The sequence below is a fragment of the Sus scrofa genome, chromosome 2, assembly GCF_054392235.1.
Source record: "Sus scrofa isolate SSC_HxYL_T2T_F1_AM1 chromosome 2, Sscrofa_HxYL_maternal_Yorkshire_Landrace_v2.0, whole genome shotgun sequence".
Lineage (NCBI taxonomy): Eukaryota > Metazoa > Chordata > Mammalia > Artiodactyla > Suidae > Sus > Sus scrofa.
The window spans coordinates 30,761,571-30,789,033 of NC_139384.1; the positions used below are offsets into that span (position 1 = coordinate 30,761,571).

General features: G+C 37.8%; 1 protein-coding gene across 9 annotated transcripts in view; it reads right to left on the minus strand.

The window, feature by feature from the left end:
• The window catches only part of HIPK3 (homeodomain interacting protein kinase 3), a 105,790-nt gene that overhangs the window by 46,453 nt on the left and 31,874 nt on the right, over window positions 1-27,463 (minus strand). For 8 of the 9 annotated variants that reach the window (XM_021083205.2, XM_003122898.7, XM_005661035.4 and 5 more), the window contains exon 2: window positions 22,605-23,706. In XM_021083205.2, the coding sequence (XP_020938864.1) occupies window positions 22,605-23,704 (1,100 nt within the window). In that variant the 5' untranslated portion in view covers window positions 23,705-23,706. Of the gene's footprint in view, window positions 1-22,604; window positions 25,143-26,480; window positions 26,879-27,463 lie in introns of those variants that run through there. The other variant, XM_085011483.1, reaches the window with a different exon arrangement.

Below are 27,463 nucleotides of genomic sequence, written 5' to 3' on the forward strand. Positions count from 1 at the left end.
AAAAATTACTCAGTAATAAAAAAAAATTATCTGATACAAGCAAAAATACCAATAAATCACAGAATCCTATGTTGAAGAAATAAGCCTTGGACAAAAGGTTTGTTCCATTGATATGAAGTTCCAGAACAGAAAAAACTAATTATTTTGTGCTGAAAAAACTCATTTCAATAGATATGTATGAAAGGGCTGAGATGGAGGGACAGAGAATGAATGGAAAGAGGTATGAGGTAACTTTCTAGGGCGATGGTAATGTTCTAGGTCTTGATAGGAACGCTTGGATTACACAGGTGTACGCATTTGTCAAAACTCACTGAATGGTACAGAGCTTAAGATCTGTGCGTTCCTGAAGTTCCCACTGTGGACAGTGGGTTAAGAATCCAACTGCAGTGGCTTGGGTCACTATAGAGGCACAGGTTCAATTCCTAGCCTGGCACAGTGGATTAGAGGATCTGGCATTGATGCAGCTGTGGATCAGGGCGCAGATGAGGCTAGGATTCAATCCCTGGCCCAGGAACTTCCATATGCCATAAGTGCAGCCTGTATGTAAAAATCTGCTTCCAAAAAAGAACTATAAATAAATATTGAGCTATTTTATGAGACATGCCTAAGTGTTTAGTTGTACAGTGTGCTGACATCCGTAACTTACCTGGAATTGCCTCGTGAAATAAAAAATGATAAATGGATAAGGATATCTGTGATAAAGCCAATGTAACAAAATTATAGAATCCAGGTAGTGGGTATAATGCATGTTGACTGTGAATCTTTTCAAGTTATTTGTAAGTTTGAAAAGTTTCACAGTAAAATATGAGGAAGGAGGGGATTTAAATGAGGCCAAGTAGAATTTAATACACACACACACCCCACAGTCAACTGCTTAAACCAAACACAAAGGAAAAAACCTTAATGTACCCAGAGTTGGGCAAGAAGGACATATTATCATAAAAGGAGCCAATTTTCTACAGAAATAATGGACAAGACAATATAAAAACATCTTTAAAGACCTGAAAGAAAATAACTCCTCAAGCATTCCTCCAGGAAAATACATACTTTACAAATGAATGTATTTTTTTGCAGAATTAACACATTCTAAAATTCATCTAGAAATCCAAAGGACCAGAAAGAGTACTTCGAAAAACAAGTTTCAGGATGTATATGATCAATTATGGTAATGACACTGTGACAGTGGTACGGAATAAACAACTAAATAGAATAAAGAGTCCCGGAGTTCCCGTCGTGGCTCAGTGTTTAACGAATCCGACTAAGAACCATGAGGTTGCGGGTTCCATCCCTGCCCTTGCTCAGTGGGTTAAGGATCCAGTGTTGCCATGAGCTGTGGTGTAGGTTGCAGACTCGGCTTGGATCCTGCGTTGCTGTGGCCCTGGTGTAGGCCAGCGGCTACAGCTCTGATTTGACCCCTAGCCTGGGAACCTCCATATGCTGCGGGAGCGGCCCAAGAAATGGCAAAAAGACAAAAAAAAAAAAGAGTCCCAAAAAAGAGCCACACATATAAGGTCACCTGGTATATGATAAAACTGTCTCTGCCAGGTAGTGGAATAATAAATGGTACTCGGTTAAGGGACCTCTATGTGGAGAAAAATGTACCTTAATCCCTATCTCAGACTATACACAAAAATTTATCCCCAATGGATGGCACAGCTAAATATAACAGGTAAAACAATAAAACCTTTAAAAGGAACCAAAATTCAGTACCTTAGACTAAGTGAAGATTTCTTAAACAGACAGAAAGGGTGTTAATCATAAAGGAAATTTTTGAAAAGTAAAACTATTTTAAATTAAGAATATTTTAAAGTTATTTTTACCTTATTTTTCTCCAAAAGGTTCCATAGGGAGAATATACACTTTAAAAACCATAAATGAATACGACAGTCAAACAAATAGAAAACTAGACAAAGGAAACTTTCACAAAATAGAGCCTGACTTGGGTAGTGATTATATGGGTTAGTTCACGTTATAATTTATCAAGCTGTAAAGTTAAATTTTGGGCACTTTACATTTTATATTTCTATATAAGTTTACTCCATCCCTCCCCCCAAAATGGCTCGATTAACCATTATTAGAACAAACATAACTACTTTTTGTAAGCTTTCAGAGGTTCTGCTCTGAAGAATTAAGTAGTACATATACCCAGTGTAGGCCACCAAGGGACAAATACGGGCTTATATTTGTAATAGTAACATCATCTTGTTACCACTATAAATTTCCTTCAAACCATACCACTTTTTTTTGGGTAGCTTCTACTTAAAGTATTTACAATGTCCCAAGACTACATTAATTGCTTTACACGCATTACGGAGTTTAACCTGATTCATAAGAACCTTTGCAGTAGCTGATATAATTTTACAGATGAGTAAACTGAGGTCAGAAAGGTTAAACAACTTGCTCTGACAGAGTAAGTGGTAGGGTTGAAATTATGAACCTATGAATAAGTACAGTAACATAATTTGTTATTTGGCATTATTTAGGATCAGACATAAGTATATTGCTTCGCTGTCTTTTTGCTTAAAGTTTATCCCTACTTGAAAACTTTGTATATAATGCTTCATGTAAATCACTAAAAAGTATAAAGTTTTCTTATAAGCCCTAAAAATGAATGCCATCATATTCAGTATATAGTATTTAGAATCTTGTTACTAATTCAATGACATTCTCTCTTGACTTAATAAAACATATTAATTTCAAACAACCAAAATCTTTAAAAGATTCAAACACACATATCTGTCATGTTACATAGCTTTGCCACTGTACTATTCAAATTCAAATTCTCCCAGTGAGCCTCCTCTGTCTAAATACCTCCAAAAGTATTTTGTTTGAAAAACAGTATCCTCTTTTCAGGTGACTTCTATAGTCACTGATTACCAATTTCCACAACTGTTTTACTATTTACAAAGAAGCTATATCCTTATACTCAAAGATTAATTTATTACTTTCCTATTACTCAAAATCAAAAATACCTGTATCACATACAGTAAAAATTAAGAGGTTTTTCTTTAATGTTGATATGTTAATTCTCATTTAGGTAAATTGGATTTCAGCTGTTTCTCATTATTTGCTTCTACAATCAACATGCTTAATGCAAGTATTTTATCTCTAGGAACTACTGATGATTAGTAGAACTTAGCCTTGGAGGAAGGAAGGGGGAAAAAGCCATTTTTATAGTGGCAGGCAGCATTCTGCTACAATATGAAGCAGCTCCTTACCACAGACTCCTGACAAGAACAGAGATAGAAGGCTCATGTCATCAGGGGGGTGTACTATAGAAACCTATTGAAAGTTACCAAATGCTTCCTAAGCACAACATTCTACTCACAGATTTTTAAGTATTCTAATCCATTTCTTAATTACTTTGTCAGCTTTTCCCAATTATGTATCACTATTTCAAGGCCAAAGGCATGCCATCATCATGATGCCACTACAATTAGGTTTCCAAAAGGTTATTACTTGGTGTCACTTGCTGATAAACACATTCATATTAAGAACTAAAGAGGCAAAAAGAGCAAAGTAGTAAAAAAAAAAAACTTCTAGGAGTTTCTTGGTGGCTTAGCAGCTAGTGTTGTCACAGCTATGGCTCAGGTTACTGCTGTGGCACAAATTTAATCTCTGGCCCAGGAAATTCCACATGCTCCTCCCCCCACCCCCCAAAAACCTTCTAGTATGTATGTATGTATGTGTTTATACCTCGTGATCTCTTAAACCAATCCATAAGACACCTCTAACAATCTAAGATAAGAAGAGGAAGGGGCAGACACCACAGGTTAAAAAATGTATTATTATTAATCTAGTGTAGAAATACAGACCAGAAGGCGGCAGTGAGAAGAGCATGACAAAAGTTTCATGTGAGGATATTTCGGAGGTAAAATCAATAGGATTTGGTCACCCAATGATTAGATACCTAACAGGGAAATAGCAATACTGAATAACAGGGGAAATAGTTCCTTTAATAACTTTGATACGTAATATAGGAGAATGAGAAGACTTTGGGAGAAAGACAAATCATTTGAACATGAGTTCGTAATATCCAGAGACTGTCCAGGGAGATTTAAAAAAAAAAAAAAAGAGAGAGAGAGAGAGAAATTAGCTGTTCAAAAGGAGATCAGGTCTACAAGAAGGTACTTGAAAATTTAGCATATTAAGTAAACAAACTGAAATTATGGGAGAGAGTAAGGTCTCCAAGAGGGAACTAAGTTGAAGAAGAAAAGGGCCCACACTGAACCCTGGAAAATGTATTCAATAAGAGGTTAAAAAAGAAAAGAAAACAACAGGAGTTTGTCGGAGAAGTCAAAGAAGAATCTTAGGGTATAATGTTTAGGAAACCAGCAGAGAACAGCTCAATAAAATAAAGCACTAACAGCACTGAAAGACAGAGGTCCAGCTAGATGAGGACTTAAGAAAAAAAAAAAATCCATCAAATCTGGTGATTAACAAACAAGTCATCAGTGTTCTTCAGGAGAGGAGTTTCAGGAAGATGGGGACAAATCCTTAGAGAAGAAGCACAGTAAAAAGGATGGACTGAGCTGAGCTCAAGTCATAGCTCTGCAGTCTATCAGCCGTGTACTAATACAAGTTGCTTAACATACCTGAATCTCAAATTCCCTGTTTGTTGAATAAAGACAGTATTGCCCCTCATCATGGTTGCTGTAAGAGTGAGGGGTAATTATGAAAAGTTTGTTAACACAGTGCCTGGTATTAAGCAGTCAATAAATGCTGTTTTTATATTAACTGTTTACTTTATACTCTCATTCCACACATAAATGAGTATCTACCAGTGTAACATACGACAGAAAAGAATGACGTAAAACTTCTTAAAATGTAGTGAAGAGTGAAGATAAAATGATTCTGCTTTAAGCCTACGTACAGCCACCAGTTAGAAAAACCAGAAATATCCTTGTGATGACAAGAATGTGAAGAAAAATAACTTTTCACACATTACTGGTAAAATTGTAAATTGGAATAGTACAACATTTCTCAAAGAAAATTTGGCACTGTACATCCTTTTTTTAATTAGGGCTGCACCTTCAGCATATAGATGTTCCCAGGCTAGGGATTGAATAGGAGCTGCAGCTGCCGCCGGCCTATGCCACAGCAACGCAGGATCTGAACTACGACTGCGACCTACTTCACAGCTCACGCCAACGCCAGATCCTTAACCCACTGAGCAAGGCCAGGGATCGAACCTGTATCCTCAAGGATACTAGTCAGGTTCATTACCATTGAGCCATGATGGGAACTCCAGCAAACTATACATCCTTTGACCCAACAATTCTTCTAGAAATGTGGAAATGTACCTACAAGTATCTAAGGACATACAAGAAGGTTCCCTACAGCATCAGAAAACGTGCACCACAGAGAATTATTTAAAGTATAAAACATATAAAAATTATAAAACAGGAGTTCCCGTCGTGGCGCAGTGGTTAACGAATCCGACTAGGAACCATGAGGTTGCGGGTTCGGTCCCTGCCCTTGCTCAGTGGGTTAACGATCCGGCGTTGCCGTGAGCTGTGGTGTAGGTTGCAGACGCGGCTCGGATCCCGCGTTCCTGTGGCTCTGGCGTAGGCTGGCGGCTACAGCTCCGATTAGACCCCTAGCCTGGGAAACTCCATATGCCGCGGGAGCGGCCCAAGAAATAGCAAAAAAAAAAAAAAAAAAAAAAAAAAATTATAAAACAGAGCCAGAATAAAGTGGAAATTTGTTACTGTTTTGCTTCTTGCTAAAAAAAAATTTTTTCATCTTTTTAGGGCCACACCTGCGGCATTATGGAGGTTCCCAGGCTGGGGATCGAATTGGAGATATAGCTGCTGGCCTATACCGCAGCAACAGCAACATGGGATCGGAGCCGAGTCTGCAACCTACACCACAGCTCATGGCAATGCCGGGTCCTTAACCCACTGAGAAAGGCCAGGGATCAAACCTGCATCCTCAAGGATACTAGTCAGATTAGTTTCTACTGAGCCATAACGGGAACTCCTGTTTTGCTTCTAAGCCTTCTCTATTATTGATTTTTTTTCTGACAGTGAGTATCCATAACTATTATTCTTTTTAAAAGATTAAATCAAATAATTTTTAATTAGTACACTGGCTTTTAGATAAATATTCAAAAGTTTTCATTGTAGTTGATTTACAATGTTGTGATAATTTCTGCTATACAACAAAGTGATTCAGTTATACCTATATACACACCCTTTCTTTTTCAGATTCTTTTCCCAGATAGGTTATTAGGATATTGAATAGAAATTTCTTTGCAATTGTATTCTCTCTCAAAAACATTTGTTCTTTTTAATGTCAAAGTTTAGCACATATCAGATTCTCTCCTAAGTAATACAATCACACCACACCAACTGATGCCTAAATTATTCACTGGCTACTCAACTGGCACTCTTCTGTGGCAGCAGGCACTCTGTTAGTAACATCCAGGGTGCTGAATTCCATTCACAGGAAAATGCTGAAGACTCAGAAATAAATAGGCACATGCATTCTGAGGTGCGTGAGATCAGGACGACATGTAATCCATGATATTATTACATCTATTATAATACATTCATGAGACTATACATACCTTTAAAACAAAGCTATACAGCACAAGCAAAAAAAAACTGATAACCATAGAAATTAATGGCTTTTAATTGACTTAATTTTAAAAATCATCACGAATGGTTTCTCTTCAACCTGTGAATAACTAACAGTTAAAAGAAACTGTAGAATAGTCATTCCAATCTGATACAAAATTACTGGTCAGACATTTACATGGCATTACATTTACTACACATTTAATATCTATAATCAACAATTAACAAGCTCACTTTGTGACGAAGCTTTTACAAAATTATTTCGTCCTATGCCTGACTAGTATAATTTAGTGTTTATGTATTGTTATAACATAGTATCACACAGCAAGAAGATCGTAACACTGACTTTAAGCAGTTAATGTGCAAACATAAAAACATAAGTAGCCTTCTCACAAGTGACAGATACTAAGTAAATCAGTACCAGAATCAGAATTAAAATTCAGAACTCCTAGTCTGCTAGTTCTATCCAAATCCTCTCATATTATTCATGTTTTTCCTTCTTCATATTACTGAAATTATTTGCAGAGTCCTAAGTACTGATCTGTCATTATATGAAAAGAGTTAATTAAGAATTATCTGAGGAGTTCCCGTCATGGCTCAGTGAAAACAAATCTGACTAGTATCCATAAGAACACAGGTTCGATCCCTGGCCTTGCCCAGTGGGTTAAGCATCCGGCATTGCCATGAGCTGTGGTATATAGGTTGCAGACACAGCTCGGATCCCACGTTGCTATGTCTGTGGTATAGGCCGGCAGCTACAGCTCTGATTCAGCCCCTGGCCTGGGGACCACAGGTGGGGCCCTAAAAAGATTAAAAAAAAAAAAAAAAAAAAAAAGAATTATCTTAGAAGAGTTAATGAGAATAAGTACAGACCCTTTACAATGTAGGAAGCTATTATCTGGGAAATGGCGTTATTATTTTTCATTTCATTTTAGGAAAGATGGAGGAGAGTAAAGAGAAAATTGGGAAGAAAGGCAATTAGAAGCTACAAGTGCCAAAGCATATAGAACTGAATGGGGCCTAAATAACTTTTAGGGGATTTCATACTTAGAATATCTAGATTGATTCCAAAGCAGTTTCCAAATGAACAGAATTTAATATATGGCAAACTAGGCATATCCTTGCTCCCCGTCTTTTTCTAAGTAGTTTAGCTCCACAGATGAGAGATCTTGTCTAAAATGCAGTCCCGTGGCACAGAAAGCTTGACAGTCCTCTAAGCAAGATACTAATACACTTGTTGTAACAGTTCAGGATTTTAACCTGAGATATACTTACGTTCCCCGGATAAAACACATGCATCCAATCCACTTGTTAACCAAGTTCCCAATGGTTAGCAGAGGCAGTTATTTTACATAAATGGAAGTGAGGACATGTTAGATTTCTAGTTACCACAGGGGAAACTTTTTTTTTAACAATGAAAGGTTTCTTAAAAACAAACTGGCTTACTTCATGTAATTCCCCAAAATCTCCCCTAATATAGACTTAAAGACTACATAAGGAAGAACAAACTCTTGGTCACAGAAAAGTCTGGACATCTAAAAGAGGTCTATGCATACAGAACACACCTGTGGTTGCCAAGAGGGAAGGAAGAGGGAGTGGGATGGACTAGGAGTTTGGGGTCAGTAGATGCAAACTATTACATTTAGAATGGATAAACAATGAGGAAGGTCCTTCTGTATGGCACCAGGAACTATATCCAATCTCTGGGAAAAACCATGATGTAAGATAATATAAGAAAAGAATGTGTGTGTGTGTGTGTGAGTGAGAGAGAGAGAGAGACTGGGTCACCCTGCTATACAGCAGAAATTGGCACAACACTATAAATCAACTATATTTTAAAAAAATGTTTAAAAAACCAATAAAAAAGAAGTCTATGAACTTTTGTAGCTGTTTCCATAATACACATACAATTATCAAAAAATGAAACATTGGGAGTTTCCCGGTAGTCCAGTGGGTTAAGGATCTGGCATTGTCACTGTAGTCGTTCAGGTCACTGCTATGGTGCAGGTTCAGTCCCTGGCCTAGGAACTTCCACGGCCATGGGTATAGCCAAAAAAACAAACAAACAAACAAACAAAAAAGTATTTATTTATTTAAACTTAAGATCACAAAAAAGTGACATCACAAAAATAACTACTACACTTATCCCATTTATATCAAGTACTTCCATATAGGGACCCACAGGTATAAACAGGACTCAGTTTGTTTTGTTTTGTTTTGGTCTCTTGAGGGCCATACCTGTGGCATATGGAGGTTCCCAGGCTAGGGGCTGAATCAGAGCTGCAGCCATTGGCCTATACCACAGCCACAGCAACATGGGATCCAAGCCACGTCTGCGACCTACCACAGCCCATGACAACACAGGATCCTTAACCCACTGCGTGAGGCCAGGGATTGAACCTGCGTCCTCATTCAAATGCTAGTCAGATTTGTTTCCACTGAGCCATGACGGGGACTCCCTGGAATAGGACTCAGTTTTAAAAGGGAAGTCTCCTGTGATTACTGAAAAAGGAGTCCAAGGTAATGTTGGACAAATAAATGTCTAAGGATACTATTAAAATAATTTGTGTATGGGTAAGGCATTGTATTAGAAAACGTGAAAAGTTCCTCCAGCTTTAAAATTTTATGAGTCTATATTGCAGTAATTCACAATAATAAGGATAAGCATTTCCTAATTAAAGCTCAGTAAATGCCTATTCCACATGCAAACACCCTACTATGCTAAATAGAGCTCAGAATGATTAACTACAGGGTAGTTCAGGAAAAGACTTCATCCAGGAGGTAGTATCTAAGTTAAGCACTGAAGGAGAAATACAATTCTCTAGGAAAAACAGAGAAGGATATTCAAGCGTAGACAAAGGACAGGAGTGAAAAGTATACAGCTTGTTCAGAAATTTTTCTTAGGCAAGGGGTGCTGTGAGGGTAAACTGTACTATAAAGCTGGAAAGGGAAGATGAGTCAAAATGTTAACACAGACAAAATGCATTATGTACTGACGACGTACTACACTAGTCAATCGATAGTCTTAAATTCTGACATAAAGGTAGTTTTAACATTAAAACTCTCAAAATGTTTATTTTTGTAACTATGTACAGTGGCAGATGTAACTTAGACTTACCATGGTGATCACTGCACGATATATACAAATAAATTATGTTGTACACCTGCAACTAATATAATGCTATGTGTCGATTATACCCCAATTTTAAAAAAATTCTCAATATATCAAATTTGGGGGGAAATGCCATAAATAAAAATAAGGGGCTGCAAATCATTTCTGAAAAAAGAATAAATTTGGATGGCTCCTGATTTCAAAGCTTATTACAAAGCTAAGGCAATCAAAATCATGTTTCCAAGGGGGAAAGGGGAGGGAGTAGGATAGATGGGCATTTTGCAGGGTTTTTGGATGCAAACTGTTACACCTGAAATGGATGGGCAATGGGATCCTACTGTACAGCACAGGGAAATGTGTGTGACTGGATCACTTTGTTGTACAACCGAACTTGACTAAACATTGTAAATCAACTATACTTTAATAATAATAATAATTTTAAAAATAAAAATATTAGCATATACATAGAAAATATATCTGGAAATATTCTAATAGTTTTTTATTTTTCTGGAGAGATTTTTAAACTTTCTATATTTTTGTAACAGTTGAATTTCTCTAACAAACACATACTGCTTTTTTTATGAAGTAAAGCAATAATAAAATTTGGAAAAAATTTTTGACCAAAAAAAAAAAAATCATGTGGTACTGGTATAAAGACAAACAGCCTAACAGAATAGACTACAGAGCTCAGAAATAAACCCTCATGTATATGGTCAAGTGATCTACTACAAGTGTATCAAGACCACTCAGTGGGGAAAAGACAGTCTCTTCAACAAACTGTTGAAAAAACTTGACATCCACACGAAAAAAAATATTTACTCTATGCCAAAATTAACTCAAAATGGATAAAGGAACTAAACCCTAAGACCTAAAACTATAGAGCTCTTAGAAGAAATCAAGGGTGAAAACTTCAAGACACTGGATTTAGCAATGACTTATATTGATGTGACGCCAAAAGCACAGGCAACAAAAGCAAAAACAGACCACAGGACTGTATCAAACTTAAAAGCTTTGTACATCAGAGGACACAAACAGAATGAAAAGGTAACCTACAAAATGGGAGAAAATATTTGCAAAAAATATATCTGATAGGTGGTTAATATCCAGAATATATGAAGAATTGTTACAACTCGACAACAAATAACCCAATTTAAAAATGAGCAAAAGGAGTTCGCATCGTGGCTCAGTGGTTAACGAACCCAACTAGTATCCATGAGGACTCGGGTTCAATCCCTGGCCTTGCTCAGTGGGTTAAGGATCTGGCATTGCCACGAGCTGTGGTATAGGTTGCAGACGCTGCTCAGATCCCACACTGCTGTGGCTGTGGTGTAGGCCGGCAGCTATTGCTCGGATTCAACCCCTAGTCTGGGAACCTCCATATGCCTCGGGTGGGGCCCTAAAAAGACAAAAGACAAAAGAAAAAAAAAATGAGCAAAAGATCAGAATAGACATTTCTCCAAATAGGATATCAAATGGACACAAGCTTATGAAAAGATGCTCACTAATTAGAGAAAGGCAAATCAAAACCACAAGGTAACACTTCACACCCATTAGGATGGCAAGGAAGAAAGAAAAGAAGGGGAGGGGAGTAAACAGAAGAAACTCAAACGTCTATAACTGGAAGAATGGATAAACAAAATGTGATAAATACATGCAATAAAATATATTCAGCCTTAAAAAGGAAGGAAGGAGTTCCCGTCGTGGCGCAGTGGTTAACGAATCCGACTAGGAACCATGAGGTTGCGGGTTCGGTCCCTGCCCTTGCTCAGTGGGTTAACGATCCGGCGTTGCCGTGAGCTGTGGTGTAGGTTGCAGACGCGGCTCGGATCCTGAGTTGCTGTGCCTCTGGCGTAGGCCGGTGGCTACAGCTCCGATTCAACCCCTAGCCTGGGAACCTCCATATGCCGCGGGAGCAGCCCAAGAACCAAGAGATAGCAACAACAACAACAAAAAGACAAAAGACAAAAAAAAAAAAAGGAAGGAAATCTTGTTACATGCTACAACATGGATGAACCTTAAGAACATTATGGTAGGTGGAATACACCAGTAACAAAAAGACAAGTGTTGTACTTATATGAGATATTTAAAATAGTCAAAGACACAGAGGGAAGGGGGAGGGAGTAGAATGCACTAGGAATCTGGAGTTAACAGATGCAAACTATTGCCTTTAGAACAGACAAGCAATGAGATCCTGCTGCATAGCACTGGAAACTATATCTAGTCACTTATGATGGAGCATGATGGAGGATGATGTCAGAAAAATAATGTATATACGTCTGTGTCACTGGGTCACTTTGCTGTATGGTAGAAAACTGACAGAACACTGTAAACCAACTATAATGGGAAAATAAAAATCATTTTAAAAAATAAAACAGTCAAAAAAATAGAAACAAAAAGTAAAATGGGGCTGGGGAGAGGGAGGAAGAGGGATTTGTTATTTAACGAGTATAGTTTCAGATATGCAAGATGAATAGAGATCTGTTTCACAATAGTGTGAACATACTAACATTACTGAATTACAATATTAAAAATGGTTATTAAGATACTAAATACTATGTCTCTTTACAATAAAAAATGAAAAAAATTTCCGTATTAAAAATAATTTTGGCCCCCAAATTGCAAGCTCAAGATGACATAGCCCAGTTTCAAATTAGTCCAACTTGGAAGTTCCCTGCGGCACAGTGGGTTAAGGATCCAGTGTTGATATAGCTGTGGCACAGGCCACAACTGTAGCACAGGTTCAAGCCCTGGCCCTGCCTGGAACTTCCGTATGCTGCAGGCATGGCCAAAAAAAAATTAGCCCAACTTCTTGTCCATATTGGAGCAGTATGGTCAAAATTTCTCAGAGTAAAATACATAAAGAAAGGGGTGAGCTAAGTTACAAAAGTGCTCTAGTATTACGTATCAATTTTTAGAAACAGTTATGTTTAATATTCCTTTATCTAAAATTAATTTGATAAAATAATTTGAAAACAAAATATAAAAGGTTATTTTTTAAATTCCCATCAAGAGAGTTCCCCTCATGGCTCAGCAGGAACAAATCTAACTAGTATCCATGAGGATGCGGGTTTGATCCCTGGCTTCACTCAGTGGGTTAAGGATCCTGCATTGCTGTGGCTGTGGCAGAGAACAGCTGGCTGTAACTCCGATTCAACCCCTAGCCTAGGAACTTCCATCTGCACAGATGTAGCCTAAAAAGCAAAAATAAATAAATAAATAAAATTCCCATTAATAATCAGTTTCCATTTTTCTCTTATTAGAAATTGAAAAATGCCTAAAACTAAGTACAAGAAAAAGAGGAATTAAAATCTGAAAGTATTTAAGTGACTTAATCATGAAACCAAAAAAAATTAGTCATAGTTGTGACTAAAATATTAGTATCAAAAGAGTTCATGAAAGCTTAGCAAGGTAGACATTAAAAAAGATCCCTTCGTGGCTCAGCACAAACGAAGCCAACTAGGAACCAACCCAACCAGGTTGTGGGTTTGATCTGTGGCCTCGCTCAGTGGGTTAAGGATCTGGCATTGCCATGAGCTGTGGTGTAGGTCGCACACACAGGTTGGATCCTGAGTTGCTGTGGCTGTGATGTAGGCCGGCAGCTGAGCTCCAATTGAACCCCTAGCCTGGGAACTTCCATGTGCCAAGGGTGAGGGCCTAAAAAGCAAAAAAAAAAAAAAAAAAAAAAAAGATCAAATTTCAATTCAATTTTATTAGACAAACATTTTGAATATTATACTTTGAAATTTTTACCCCCCCAAACTCTGCTGCTTTTGATTAAAACACACTCTAGAAATCTATTAGCATAGTCCATAGGTATTAAGAAGTATGAGAATAACTATTTTTAGCATTTAGTTTCAAAGTATTTAAGACCTAACTGCATTTATTTATATTTTATTATAGAAAATGTCAAATACACATAGTTGAATCACCATCTACCAACTACTCAGCTTCAAAAATTACTAACGCATCAACAAGAGTCTGAAATTTTAATAATGGTTACTTACTAGGTAGTAGTAGGAAATTCTCAGGCATATAATTTCATTTATAAATACTTCAGCATATAACTCTGCAGGATACCTTAATAACCATAATGCCATTATCACACATTAAAAAAGTCAATAATTCCCTAATGTCATCTGATATCCCATTTTTCTCTATTGCCTTACAACTGTCTGTTTACAGTTGATGTGTTCAATTAGATTTTAAATAGTTTACATGAAATTTCTATTTACACTGTTTCATAGAATAAGATTAATCAACAGAAACTTACACTGAAAAAAAAGTCAACAGATATATAGTTAATCAACAGCAAACTGTAAAACAATGTATTCTGTGATACTGTTTTTATTTAAGTATTAATCTTAATATATGATAAGAAAAAAGTAGTCATTTCTAGAGGAATAACAATAACCACTGATTTGGGATTATAAGCTTAAAATAATTTAATTTTAAAACTGAGTCACAGTCATGTCTAGTAGATGGTTTTCCAGTTTCCTTTGTTTTCCTTATTTTGCTTTTGTTTTTTAATGAAGAGCTTCTAACACATGGTATTAAATATATACTTAGGCGTATATACTTAAGAAATATACTCTGAATCATAATAATTCCTATTAGACAAATGAGAAAACTGAGGCCACAGAAGTCAGGTGTTTGTCTAAATTCACAAATGAAGTCAACAAATATCAACTATAACAAAGTATCTAGGAGTTCTCATTGTGGCTCAGCCATAATGAACCCGAATAGTAACCATTAGGATGTGGGTTTGATCCCTGGCATTGCTCAGTGGGTTAAAGATCCTGCATTATTACCATGAGCTGTGGTGTAGGTCACAGACACAGCTCGGATCCAGCGTTGCTGTGGCTGTGGTGTAGGCCAGCAGTACAGTTCCCAATCAACTGCTAGCCTGGGAACTTCCTTATGCCGCAGGTGTGGCCCAAAAAGCAAAATAAATAAATGGATAAATGTATAAATAAACTCGGAAGAGACAGAATCAAACACCTCACTATGAATTCATTGTTTTAATATATAAACAGATAGTTACAGAATTACATATATATATATTAACACACACACAATTTCTAGCTTTGCCACTCAAAAGGCCTAAAACACATCTGGCACTAGCCTCCAGATCTTGTTTCCTAAATGCCATTACCTCCAATAAAAGAAACCAAACCTCCTTAGAAAAATAGTTTTCTAAGTAAGCTTGAAACATTTTGTGATGTCAGATTGTAAGCTCTGAAGGAAGGATGGGGCCATGTAAAAAAGACAGAAGAGAAAACTTAGAAAGGCTCTTCCTTGTGTTCGCTTTGAGGCTCAGCGGGTTACCAACCCAATTAGTATAAATGAGGAAGTCATTTCCATCCCCAGCCTTGCTCAGTGGGTTGTTAAGGATTCTGCATTGCCATGAGCTGTGGTGTAGGTTGAAGACATGGCTTGGCTCCCACATTGCTGTGGCTGTGGTGTAGGCCAACAGCTGCAGCTCCTATTCAACCCCTCGCCGGGGAACTTCCAGACGCCGCAGGTACAGCCCTAAAAAGCAAAAAAAAAAAAAAAAAGTGTGTGGGGGTGCTTTTCTTGCTAGACAATTTAAGGCAAGTGTGCAGTAAAACAAATGACAACAGACTGAATAACCCATTGAATATGAATCTGTAAGTCTCTACAACAACAAAAAGAATGAAGGAAAGTTCTTCCTTATAGGATTCCTAATATAGAGGAATGACAGGTTTAGAAAATCATCACTTTGCAACTTCATACTTAATAACTGTTTAAGGCCATATTCATTAATTGATGCTAAAATTGGTCTGTGAAAATAAGATGAGAAACCATATATGTGAATAGTCTCAAAGTACCTCTCCATAATATACTTATTAGTTACAAAGAAAAATCTTTACAGTGGATAAATGTGGCAGTCATCACCTCAGTCAAGTGATCAAAGACAACACAGGTAAGAGGACAAGTTGACATCATGTGCCTCCCAATATGTGAGGACAAAGCATCACTTTTCTAAGTTAAAACATAAAACCTGAAAACATCAGACAAACTCAAACTGAGAGCATTGTATAACTGGCCTGTGCTCTTCAAAAGTGTCAGGGTTGCGAAAGCCAAAGAAAACAAAGAGCTACTCCAGATTAGAGGACACTAAAGAGAGAAATGGAGAATAGTGTGTGTGTGTGTGTGTGTGTGTGTTTTGAAATACAGTTGATGTACTATATTATATAAGCTAGAGGTGTAACACAGTGATTAATAATTTTGAAACTAAAACTCCACTTATAGTTATTATAAACTAGTGGCTATTTTCCCTGTATTCTAAAATACATCCACGTATCTTTTTTTTTTTTTTTTTTTTTTTTAGGGCTACACCTGGGGCATATATGGAAGTTCCCAGGCTAGGGGTTGAATCAGAGCTACAGCCGCTAGCCTACATCGCAGCCACAGCAACACAGGATCCGAGCTGCATCTGTGAACTATACCACAGCTCATGACAACAACAGATCCTTAACCCACTGAGCGAGGCCAGGGATCAAACCTGCGTCCTCACGGATCCTCATCAGGTTCGTTAACCACTGAGCCACAAAGGGAACTCCCTATCCATGTATCTTATTTATTTTATACATAGCAGTTTGTACCTCTTAATCCCCTACTCCTCTCTAGCCCCTCCCCTCTTCTATCTTCCCAGTGGTATCCTCTAGTTTGTTCTATACATCTTCTTTTAATACATTCATTAATCTATTTTACTGTTTATATTCCACATGTGATAGCATACAGTATTTGTCTTTGACTTATTTTCTGTTTTCTTTTTAATACATTCATTAGTATTTTACTCTTTACATTCCACATGTGATATCATACAGTATTTGTCTTTGTCTGACTTACTGCACTTAGCATAATATCTTCCAAGTACATCCATGTTGTTGTAAATGGTGAAATTTCATTCCTTTTTTTTGGCTGTGGCAATGTGGAAGTTCCCAGGCCAGAGATCAAACCCATGCTACAGCGGTGACCCAAGCTGCTGCAGTGACAAACACTCAATCCTTAACCCACTGCGACACAAGGGAACTCCCAAATTTTCATTTTTTCTAATGGTTGAGTAGTGCTCCATTTTGTATGTATATTACAATTTTTTGTATGTATATTACAATGTGTGATCTTAGATTGAATTCTGGGCAAGGAAAAAGTAAACAGTGAGGCAAAAGACAAAATCTGTATTAAGCTACTAGTATTGAATTGATTTTTATTTCCTCAAATAGTATTGAGTAGTTCAAACAGTTCATCCAACCAATAATATCGAGCTGATGTTAACCAATGACAATTCTGACTACTTACTGGGGTTATGCAAGAGACCATCCTTACATTTAGGACAAAAGTACTCCTAAACATAACGACATTCTCTTACACATAATTAAATTTAGAGGTAAGGGAGCTTCACATCTGGAACCTGCTCTCAAACACTATACGAAAAAATATGTGTCTGTGTATGCACACACATCGAGAAAGAATGAGTGATAAAACTAGGATGGTAAAATGTTTAAATTTGAAACACTTGGAGAATCTGGGTCAAGGGCCTACAGGAATTCTTTGTACTATTTTTGCAACTTTTTTGTATCTCTAAAAAAACTACTGCAAAGTAAAAAGTTAAAAAACAAAACCAAAAACTAAGTCCATCTTATTCTCTCTCCCTCTTATTTTCCCATTAGAGTACTTTACTTTTTTGGTTAACTGCACATTGTAAGAATCAGAATGGGAGGATCTATATCTTTGCTCCTCAATGTATAACCACCCTCAAGCATAATACTTTACAATTTATAGGCACTGAATACTTTGAACGGAAGATTTAATCACAGGCCATATTACAGGTATCATTTCATTAAAGTCTTCATGAACTGATGAATGGATACATAAACTGTGATATAATATATAATAGAGTATTTGGCAACAACTACAAACAAATGAAGTGCTGATGCATGCTACAGCTCAAATGAATCTTGAAAACATTACACTGATAAGGCAGATTTTTGGTTTCCTAGGGCTAGAGGTGTGGGAAGGATGCTGGGGAGACGGGGTGGGGGTTCTTTGGGGAGTAGGGAAAATGTTCTAAAAATGTGGTAATAATGTACAACTCCGAATATACTAAAAGACAGTAAATTGTACACTTTAAATGGATAAAATTTACAGCATGTGAATTATAGCTCAATAAAGCTGTTAAAAATTTTATTTGAGGTAATCTATGTCTGCGGCCGCAATGTATGGTACTGAAAACCACTTCATTATAGATTTTTGGAATCTTCCATTAAAACTTAAAACTAAACCCAGTTGACAACCTTTCATTTTTCTAATAAAGACTTCCAAACAAAAATAACTTATGATACAGAGAAGAAGCTGCCAGCAATTTCAGCCAATACTGAGCTTTTAGGTAAGGGTGGGTTTGTGAGAGAGAACACTACTTAAGACTAGTCAATCTTAATGCTTCTACTCTTAAGGCTCATTGCTCCCCAGACACCCTCTCTGAACCCTCAGATTAGGCTAAATGCTCTCCTCTGCGTTCCCACAGCACCCTGCACACATACCTACCCTAGAACTTGTTAAGACAAACTGTTTTTCTCTTCCATTAAATGATGACATCATGTTTTTATCACTTCTGTATCCCTAGCACCTAGCACAGTGCCAGCACACAAAAACTGCTGTTAGACATAGAGAACAGACTTGTGGTTGCCAAGGAAGCGGGGGTGGGAGGGTGGGGGTGGGGGTGAGGGAGGGAAGGACTAGAAGTTTGGAATTAGTAGATGCAAATCAGTACACATAGCACAGATAAACAACAAAGTCCTACTGTATAGCACAGGAAACTATATTCAATATGTGATAAACCATAATATAAATGAATATGAAAAGAAAATACATCTATACAACTCACTTTGCTGTACAGAAATTAATCCAACATTGTAAATCAACTATACTTCAATAAAATTTTTTTAAAATAACAGGTTAAAAAAAAAATATATATATATATATATATATTTTAGGGCCACACCTGCATATGGAAGTTCCCAGGCTAGGGGTCAAGTCGGAGATACAGCTGACAGCGTATGCCATAGCCATAGCAATGCCGGATCCAAGCCGTGTCTGAGACCTACACCACAGTTCATGGCAATACTGGATCCTTAACCCACTAAGCAAGGCCAGGGATTGAACCCACATTCTCATGGATACTAGTCAGGTTTGTAACCCACTAAGCCACAAAGGAAACTCCAAATATATATATGTGTGTGTGTGTGTGTGTGTGTGTGTGTGTGTGTGTGTGTATATATATTTGGTTTTTAGGGCCGCACCCACAGCATACGGAGATTCCCAGGCCAGGGGTCAAATTGGAGCTACAGTTGCCAGCCTATACCACAGCCACAGAAACATCACATACGAGCCGCGTCTGCGACCTACACCACAGCTCACAGCAACGCCAGATCCTTAACCCACTGAGCGAGGCCAGGGACTAAACCCCCAACCTTATGGTTCTAGTCAGATTCGTTTCCACTGCTCCACAATGGGAACTCCAAAAATATATATTTTTTAATTGCTATGTTAAACATGGACTGTAAACCTGAACCTGGCGTATAAGCCTCAGAGTTCTACTTCTTAAACAGGAATTACACTTGGTGGACACCAAGTGTCTTAGCTAAGAACACAGGGATTGAGACATGAAAAACAAATTAGGGAATATATGGAAAAGTACTTGAAAAAAGGATTCAGTATACAAACATAATTTTCTATTACTGTAAAGTACCCTATATAAATATTAGCTTTTATTTTATGGATCATTCTATGTGCCTTAATTTTGTGAAAGGAATTCTGTCTTTGTTCAGGTTCTAAAAAGGCATGAGAGGGTGGGAATGCCATAAACAAAAACCAATAAACTTGAATTTTATTTTACCATGACGCATCTGTCAAAAAACACACCATCATTTACTTCAACAACAACTAACGCTGAAAATTAATGCTAAATTACTCAGTACAGTAGAAAAGAATATAAATGCTATATAGGTTACTTTCCAGCCCACTTTCCTGTCTCTATGTTCTGAAATGACTCAACCACAGGCCAAAATTCTATATTTAAAAAAAGACGAAAAAGATATTTATGACCTGTATGGTGCCACCACACCTCATAAATACAGCACCTTCTGCTGCTAAAACCTTTTATGCATTCAAGAGCCCTACGTGTTCTTGACAGAAACCATACTCAAGCAGCTGAATTTAGAACATGCTGACCTTGAGCAAATCAATGCCCTTAGCATGTACTTCTGGCTTCTATCACTACAAGAGCTAGACAGCCTCACCATCTATAGTAGTCAACAATTTCTGGCCACTGTCCCCTGTCTATTTTAAGATATCCCTACTACATTTCTGTGTTGCACAGTTCAAAGAAACAGAATAACTAACACATGAACCTGTGTTTAAACACAAATTGTTTGCTTTGGAATTTGGGCAATGTGTGTTCCCACTGTGATTAGCTCAAAAATATTCAATTTGGTAAGTTTTCACTTCCTGCTTTCATTTTTGAAATACAATATATTTTTAATAAAGAGGAAAAAAATCAAGTATAAGACATTTTTACTTATTGCCTAACCAGGTTTATAAGTATCCTGAGTCAAAAACTAAGGCAGAATTGGCAAAGCTCCAAATATAAACTGAAAGCAAATACTGAAAAATAATAACCTGCTATTTTTATGCAAAATTACACTGGACTAAAAATTTGTAAAAGTCCACTTTTAAATCTTTTTTTATCCAACATCAACCAAAATGCTACAACTAGCCTTTACAAATTAAGATCTGCATTTTTTTTTTTTTACTCTGAACACAGAAACTGTAATTTAACAACTGTATAGCTCCTGAAATTCAGGTAAATTATTTACTTGAAACATCTGTATAAAAACAAAGTAGAAACCACTAGTACTGAGAAATTATTCATAGCTTTTTCCCTCCATTCCCAAAAGAGGTTGGTATTTGTGCAAAGGCCTAATGCTAGAAACCAATAACACAAAATATTTAGTGTTTTAGACTGCTTTTGAAATGATTTCCTTTACTCTCTTGAAACATTTTAATAAACAGATAATCAATTTCAAGTATAAAAATTAAGCTCTTCTTTACTCTCATCCAAAAGATTTCAAATAAGAAAAAGCAGTCTAGGTATCACACATTACTAAATCTGATATGCCAAATAATGCAGGACCCAAATATAATTACATCATTTACTAACAAGTGAACTAAATATAGAGCCCAAGCAACTGGAGCCTGGGGGTTTATATAACATGCTAGCTAACTTCTAAAGAAAAGCTCCTAAGACAGAATCCATACAGTACAAAGAGAAGGGAAAGTAACACTATTTCTCTCATGCTGTTTAAAATACTAAAATAATTTTTCCAAAAAAAAAATTAACAATCTAATCTTGCAACATTAAATTGAAAAAGAAATGTTGCCAGGATCACAAAGGGGCAAATAAATCTAATGACAGGAGATCCTAAGATTTACTACAATGCCCCAACTACAATGCCTGTTATTTTTTTATTTTTATTTATTTATTTATTTATTTTTGTCTTTTTGCCTTTTCTAGGGCTGCTCCCGTGGCACATGGAGGTTCCCAGGCTAGGGGTCCAATCGGAGCTGTAGCTGCCAGCCTACCCCAGAGTCACAGCAATGTGGGATCCAAGCCGTGTCTGCGACCTACACCACAGCTCACGGCAATGCCAGATCCTTTACCCACTGAGCAAGGCCAGGGATCGAACCGGCAACCTCATGGTTCCTAGTCGGATTCGTTAACCACTGCGCCACCACAGGAACTCCCAACAATGCCTTTTAAACCATCTAAAAGGTTTTAAAAATAGTATCTAGGCATGTATTTGCAAGAAGCTAACTGATGTAAGAGGTATAGTACAAAGACACACGCAATACCAGAAAATAACAACCTCTCGTGGGCCTAAAGGTACAATCCTCACGTTCTAACAATTTCCAACAATAAACTGCATATGTTCCTCTGTTTACTAACTTACTACTAATGGCCAATATTGGCAGATCCTGTACCTGCCACTGCACTGGAGCTCATGGGGCTCCAGTATACATCAAGACCATAAATTCATTTAGGCTGAAATGAAAAGAACTTCTCAAAATTCTAAGATGATGAATTCAAAAACATTTATACATTCAAATGTACTCTAAGACTATGAATTCAAAAACATTTATATACTCAAAAGATATTGTGAATCTTGGTAATCATCAGATGGCCCTTAAAACTATCTGTTGTACTCTAAGCTAGCATTACATTAATCATGACACAGTAACAAAGAGATATGATTTGCTTCTTTAAATTCCACCCAAAGCACCACCAACAAAATAGCATTACCTATGGCATATATGGAAAAAACAAAATAAAACATGCTGTGCAAAGTGGCCTGAACATTCGTGGCAGCCATGAAAGTATATTTAAATTTTAAAATCACTAATCAGAGTAACTTTCTGAATTTTTATAACTTTTCTAAATGTTCAGTTACATCAGATATGTCTTCAAAAAGGTAATTCTCTGAAATGCTGAAAAATGCCTGAAGACACATACAAAAATTACGATAAACCATCTCTCACTATTTAAACTTCTGTTTTAATCATCATTAATCACCTATCATTCCTTTAGGTCTTCTATTAACAATAAAAATAACCAGATGCCTATAAGTAGAAAATTTAGCAAAAATTTCCATCCACCTAAGCAGATTTTATATCTAAATTTTTAAAAATCTTTTTTAAAAACTTCAAACTTAAAGTGAACTTATCTTGATCTCTATTTACCTGAAGCAGTCTTTTCACCCATACACACAAAATTCCATTTAGCAAAAATTCAACACTTAACATCAAATAACCAAAAAGTACTTGTCACCAACCTGTAGTACCGAGATTGCAGATATGTTGAACAAACAGTCTTTGATACGTGACTGGCCGACCCAAAGTCTATTACTTTAACCCTGTATGGCTGCCGAACAGGATCCACCAACATAATATTCTCTGGTTTGAGGTCTGCATGAATTAAACCAAGACTTTTCAATTTTTTCAGTGCAGTGGCCACTTGCTGAAGAATGGGTCGAATTACTTTCAGTGGCAGGGGACTGAACTTATTTTGTTTCAGAAAGTCATATAAGTTTTGCTCCAGCATCTCAAAGACTAAACAAGTATGGTTACGGTGCTGAAAGCATTCATAAGCTCGAACAAAGTTATATTCATCAGCATTTTCAGTACTGAGCCTTGCTAATATGCTCACTTCTATTTGACCTTGACGTGCATAAGAAGGGTGGTTCTTCAAAATTTTGATTGCTACGATTTCATTTGTCCCTCTTTTCCAGCATTTGACTACCTGGCCAAAAGTGCCTCGACCAAGAAAATCAAGGACTTCATAAGTATTTTTCATGGAGCACAAGACTTCATGCTGTACTAACTGATAGTCACCTTCTCCAGTGGTACAATTCTGCTTTGTTCCTGTGGTAGCTGTCACAACCGTCACTGGATTTCCCATGTTGGTTTGCAACATTGCAGGAAGTATGGACAACTCGTCGACAATCTGCATTGCGCTGCTATGATTATCCAACTCCTCACTCTTGCGCTTCAATCCACATCGCTGCACACCTTCTAGGAAATGTAACCTGTGTCGCCACGCCCCAATCTGAGGTGCCTCCACTTGAGCTTGCTGAGCCTGAGCTGCTATAACCTTTGTAGCACCCGCAGTGTTTTTTAAAACAACAGCACTTGTCTGCAATGAAAGGTTGTGTCCTCGAGGTCTGTTAAATGGTATCTTTGTCTGAAAAGCACTACCCTTCGTGGGAGGATGAGAATTTCCAATATTTCTACCAGTCACATAGGTCCATGGATAGTTTCTTCTTTCCTGGAATATACAACTGCTTGGCTCTACTTTGAGTTTCTTCACACTACAAAAGGCACTTGACTGAGTTTGATAAATATATGGTGGGTAGACCAAGACTTGTGAGGCCATACCTGCAAAACAAAACAAAACAAAAGGGCCGTATTAGCCACAAAAAGTTTAAAATCTTTAAATCTCATGAAGAAAACTTTTTTTTGGCTGTACCCAAGGCATGCACAACCTCCTGGACCAGGGATTGAACCAAGAGACAGCAGTGACAACACCAATCCTTAACCTCTAGGCCGCCAGGAAACTCCTCGTGAAGAAAACTCGAGGATCAAGTCCACAATTTATAAATAATAATAATAATACTATTCCCCTAAGATTATTTTCCCCTTTGAGAAGATAAGCATTTTTAATGTCTCCATTTTAGTTAATTAGAGCTTTTAGCTATTTTGAGTATTGCATGAAAGGCTGAGAATAAACAGTCGAAGATATTCATTTAATCAATAAATATTTAGCTACAATGGCCAAGATATGCCCTAGGAACTGTGCCAACTATTTTCCCCACAAAAAAAAGAACTACAAATCTCTAAACTTATATAAAAGTAAATAATTCTATTACCAATTTATCATTCATGAACTATTGACCTAAAAAGAAAATACATATTACATACAGTCACATTCCTTAAGCCTAAGGCTTAAGAATTGCCTTAGGGAAAAAAAACTGATTTTGAAAACAGGTATACAGGAATTCCCGCTGTGGTTCAGTGGGCTGAGAATCCAACATAATGTCCATGAGGATGTGGGTTTGATCCCTAGCCTCACTCAGTGGGTTAAGAATCCGGCACTGCCACAGGCTACAGCGTAGGTTACAGGTGCGGCTTGGGTCCAGTACGGCTGTGGCTATGGTGTAGCTCTACAGCTACAGCTCCGATTCAACCCCTGCCCGGGGAACTTCCATATTCCACAGGTGTGTGTAAAAACAGAAAGGGAGAAAGTTACATAATCCAGATATAGGTCCTTTTCATGATATTCTCTTTACTTAATGTCCTTTTTCACATCCACCCTTGAATACATAGCAACCCCTTTACATTCAAATCAAAGTGATACAATAACTTCTTGATGAAGCTTTTCCTGGAACACAAATACCATTCAAGGCAGAACTAGGCATTTGACGCTCTCACAGAAGCTTCCATGTTCCCCTAATCAGCATTCATGACATGACATGACATTGTCAGTGTATACATCAGTCTTTCACACTGTATCTGAAACAAAGTGCCCAGAATATAAAGTTGGTTTTCAATAAATACTGGCTGGTTAAATTAATTTAAAAACATTTCCATTCTCCACAATACAAAAATCCCTATTATATTCTGGACAGTTTCCTACTATTTTAACAAATCAAAAAATCAATTAAGTCAAAATCAACAGATTGCCACAGGAATTCCTGGTGTGCCCTGACCTTGCTTATTAGTGGGTTAAGGATCCGACGTTGCCATGAACTGTGCTGTCGATTGCAAACACAGCTCCAATCCCATGTTGCTCTAGCTGTGGCATAGGTGGGCAGCTACAGCTCCAATTCAACCCCTAGCCCAGGAACTTCCAGATGCTGGGAGTGTGGCCCTAAAAAGCAACAACAACAAAACAGATTGCCACAATATTATGTGATGTATATTTAAGATGGGAGTTCCCGTCGTGGCGCAGTGGTTAACGAATCCGACTAGGAACCATGAGGTTGCGGGTTCGGTCCCTGCCCTTGCTCAGTGGGTTAACGATCCGGCGTTGCCGTGAGCTGTGGTGTAGGTTGCAGGCTCGGCTCGGATCCCACGTTACTGTGGCTCTGGCGTAGGCCAGTGGCTACTGTTCCGATTGGACCCCTAGCCTGGGAACCTCCATATGCCGCGGGAGCAGCCCAAAGAAATAGCAAAAAGACAAAAAAATAATAATAATAATAATAATAATAATCTTAATAAAAAAATAATAAGCACTTACTTATCAACAGTTTAGTAAATGCTTTATTTGCAGTATTTTATTTAGTCCCAACTTACTGTTAAGAAAACTAGAGTTCAGAGGGACTAGGGAATTAATTGGTCCAAGATCAATAGCTAGGGTGTATTAAAATGCACAGGAAATATGCTGCCTTTCAGGTAAAAGCAGATAAATTTATGCCTCCTTTAACTTCCTAAACAATTCTTATTACTACCACTTTCCTAAGTTGATCTGTTTTGGTAAGAAATAAGCTATAAAACCTTATTACAGGAGTTCCAGCTGTGGTACAACAGGATTGGTGGTGTCTCTGGAGCACCTGGACGAAGGTTCAATTCCCCATCTGGCAGAGTGAGTTAAGGATCCAGCACTGCCACAGGTGCAGCATAGGCTGCAACCGTGGCTAGGATCTGATCCCTGGCCCAGAACTCCATATGCCACGGAGTGGCCAAAAAAGGAAAATGAAAACAAAAACCTTATTACACAAATTAAGATTCTGATGGTTGAATGTGTAAAAGAAAACTGTAAGCTGAAATCCTGGAGTTCCAAACTACTTCATCCATTTTTCATTTTGTTTTCTTTGCTTGTTAGGGCCACATCTGTGGCATATGGATGAGGTTGAACTGCAGCTGGCAGCTGCCAGCCTACACCACAGCCACAGCAATGCAGGATCTGAGCTGCATCTGCGACCTACACCACAGCTAAGGGCAATAACCAGATCCTTAACCCACTGAGTGAGGCCAGGGATGGACCAGGGATCAAACCCTCATGGATAAGAGTCAGCTTTATAACCCACTGAGCCACAACAGGAACATGCCAATGTGCCTTTTTTTTTTTGGTTTTTAGGGCCACACCCCTGGCATATGGAGGTTCCCAGGCTAGGGGTCGAATCAGAGCTGTAGCTGCTGGCCTACACCACAGCCACAGAAACGCCAGATCCGACCTGTGTCTGCGACCCACACCACAGCTCATGGCAACATCAGATCCTTAACCCATTGAACAAAGCCAGGGATCAAACCTGTGTCCTCATGGATGCTAGTCAGATTCATTTCTGCTAAGCCTTGATGGGAACTCCTGTGGGACAATCTCAAAGGGAATTTTAGAAAATAAACACGGGGGAGTTCCCGTCCTTGCGCAGTGGTTAACGAATCCGACTAGGAACCATGAGGTTGTGGGTTCCATCCCTGCCCTTGCTCAGTGGGTTAACAATCCAGCACTGCTGTGAGCTGTGGTGTAGGTCACAGACGCAGCTCGGATCCTGCGTTGCTATGGCTCTGGTGTAGGCTGGCGGCCGCAGCTCAGATTCGACCCCTAGCCTGGGAACCTCCATATGGCGCGGGAGCGGCCCAAGAAATGGCAAAAAAAAAAGAAAGAAAGAAAAGAAAATAAACACGGACAGGAATGTAAGATAATTTACACAGCACATAAGAGGTGAGGGGGTAATGCTGGAGGATAGCTGTTATAACAGACCACAAGAAAAGAGCTCTAAATTACTAATGAACTTGACTAAGGTGACTCTCTGCCACAGGTATTAAGTCTTTCCCTTCTCCCAGCCTCCATCAGATAAACTCATGACCTGATCAGAGCATCTTATACTCGGTCTTTATGATCTTACAGAGTATAGTTAGTATTCTCAGAAGCTTCTGAGGTCCACAGAGTCCAAAACACTGCTTCAGCCCAATACTGTATGTTTGTTTCCTATTATTTTTCATTATAATATATACTGTTAAACCTCCGCAGTTATATTTCATGACTTTGTCATTTGTTCTTATCAACTAAGAAATGAAGTTTTGAAATACCCCCTCTGTGAGCTGCAGCTGCCTATAAAATCACTCATAGGATACTGAAGACTCCTGTTAGAGCACCATTAAGCTTCCATCCCTCAAGCTTAATAATCTTGGG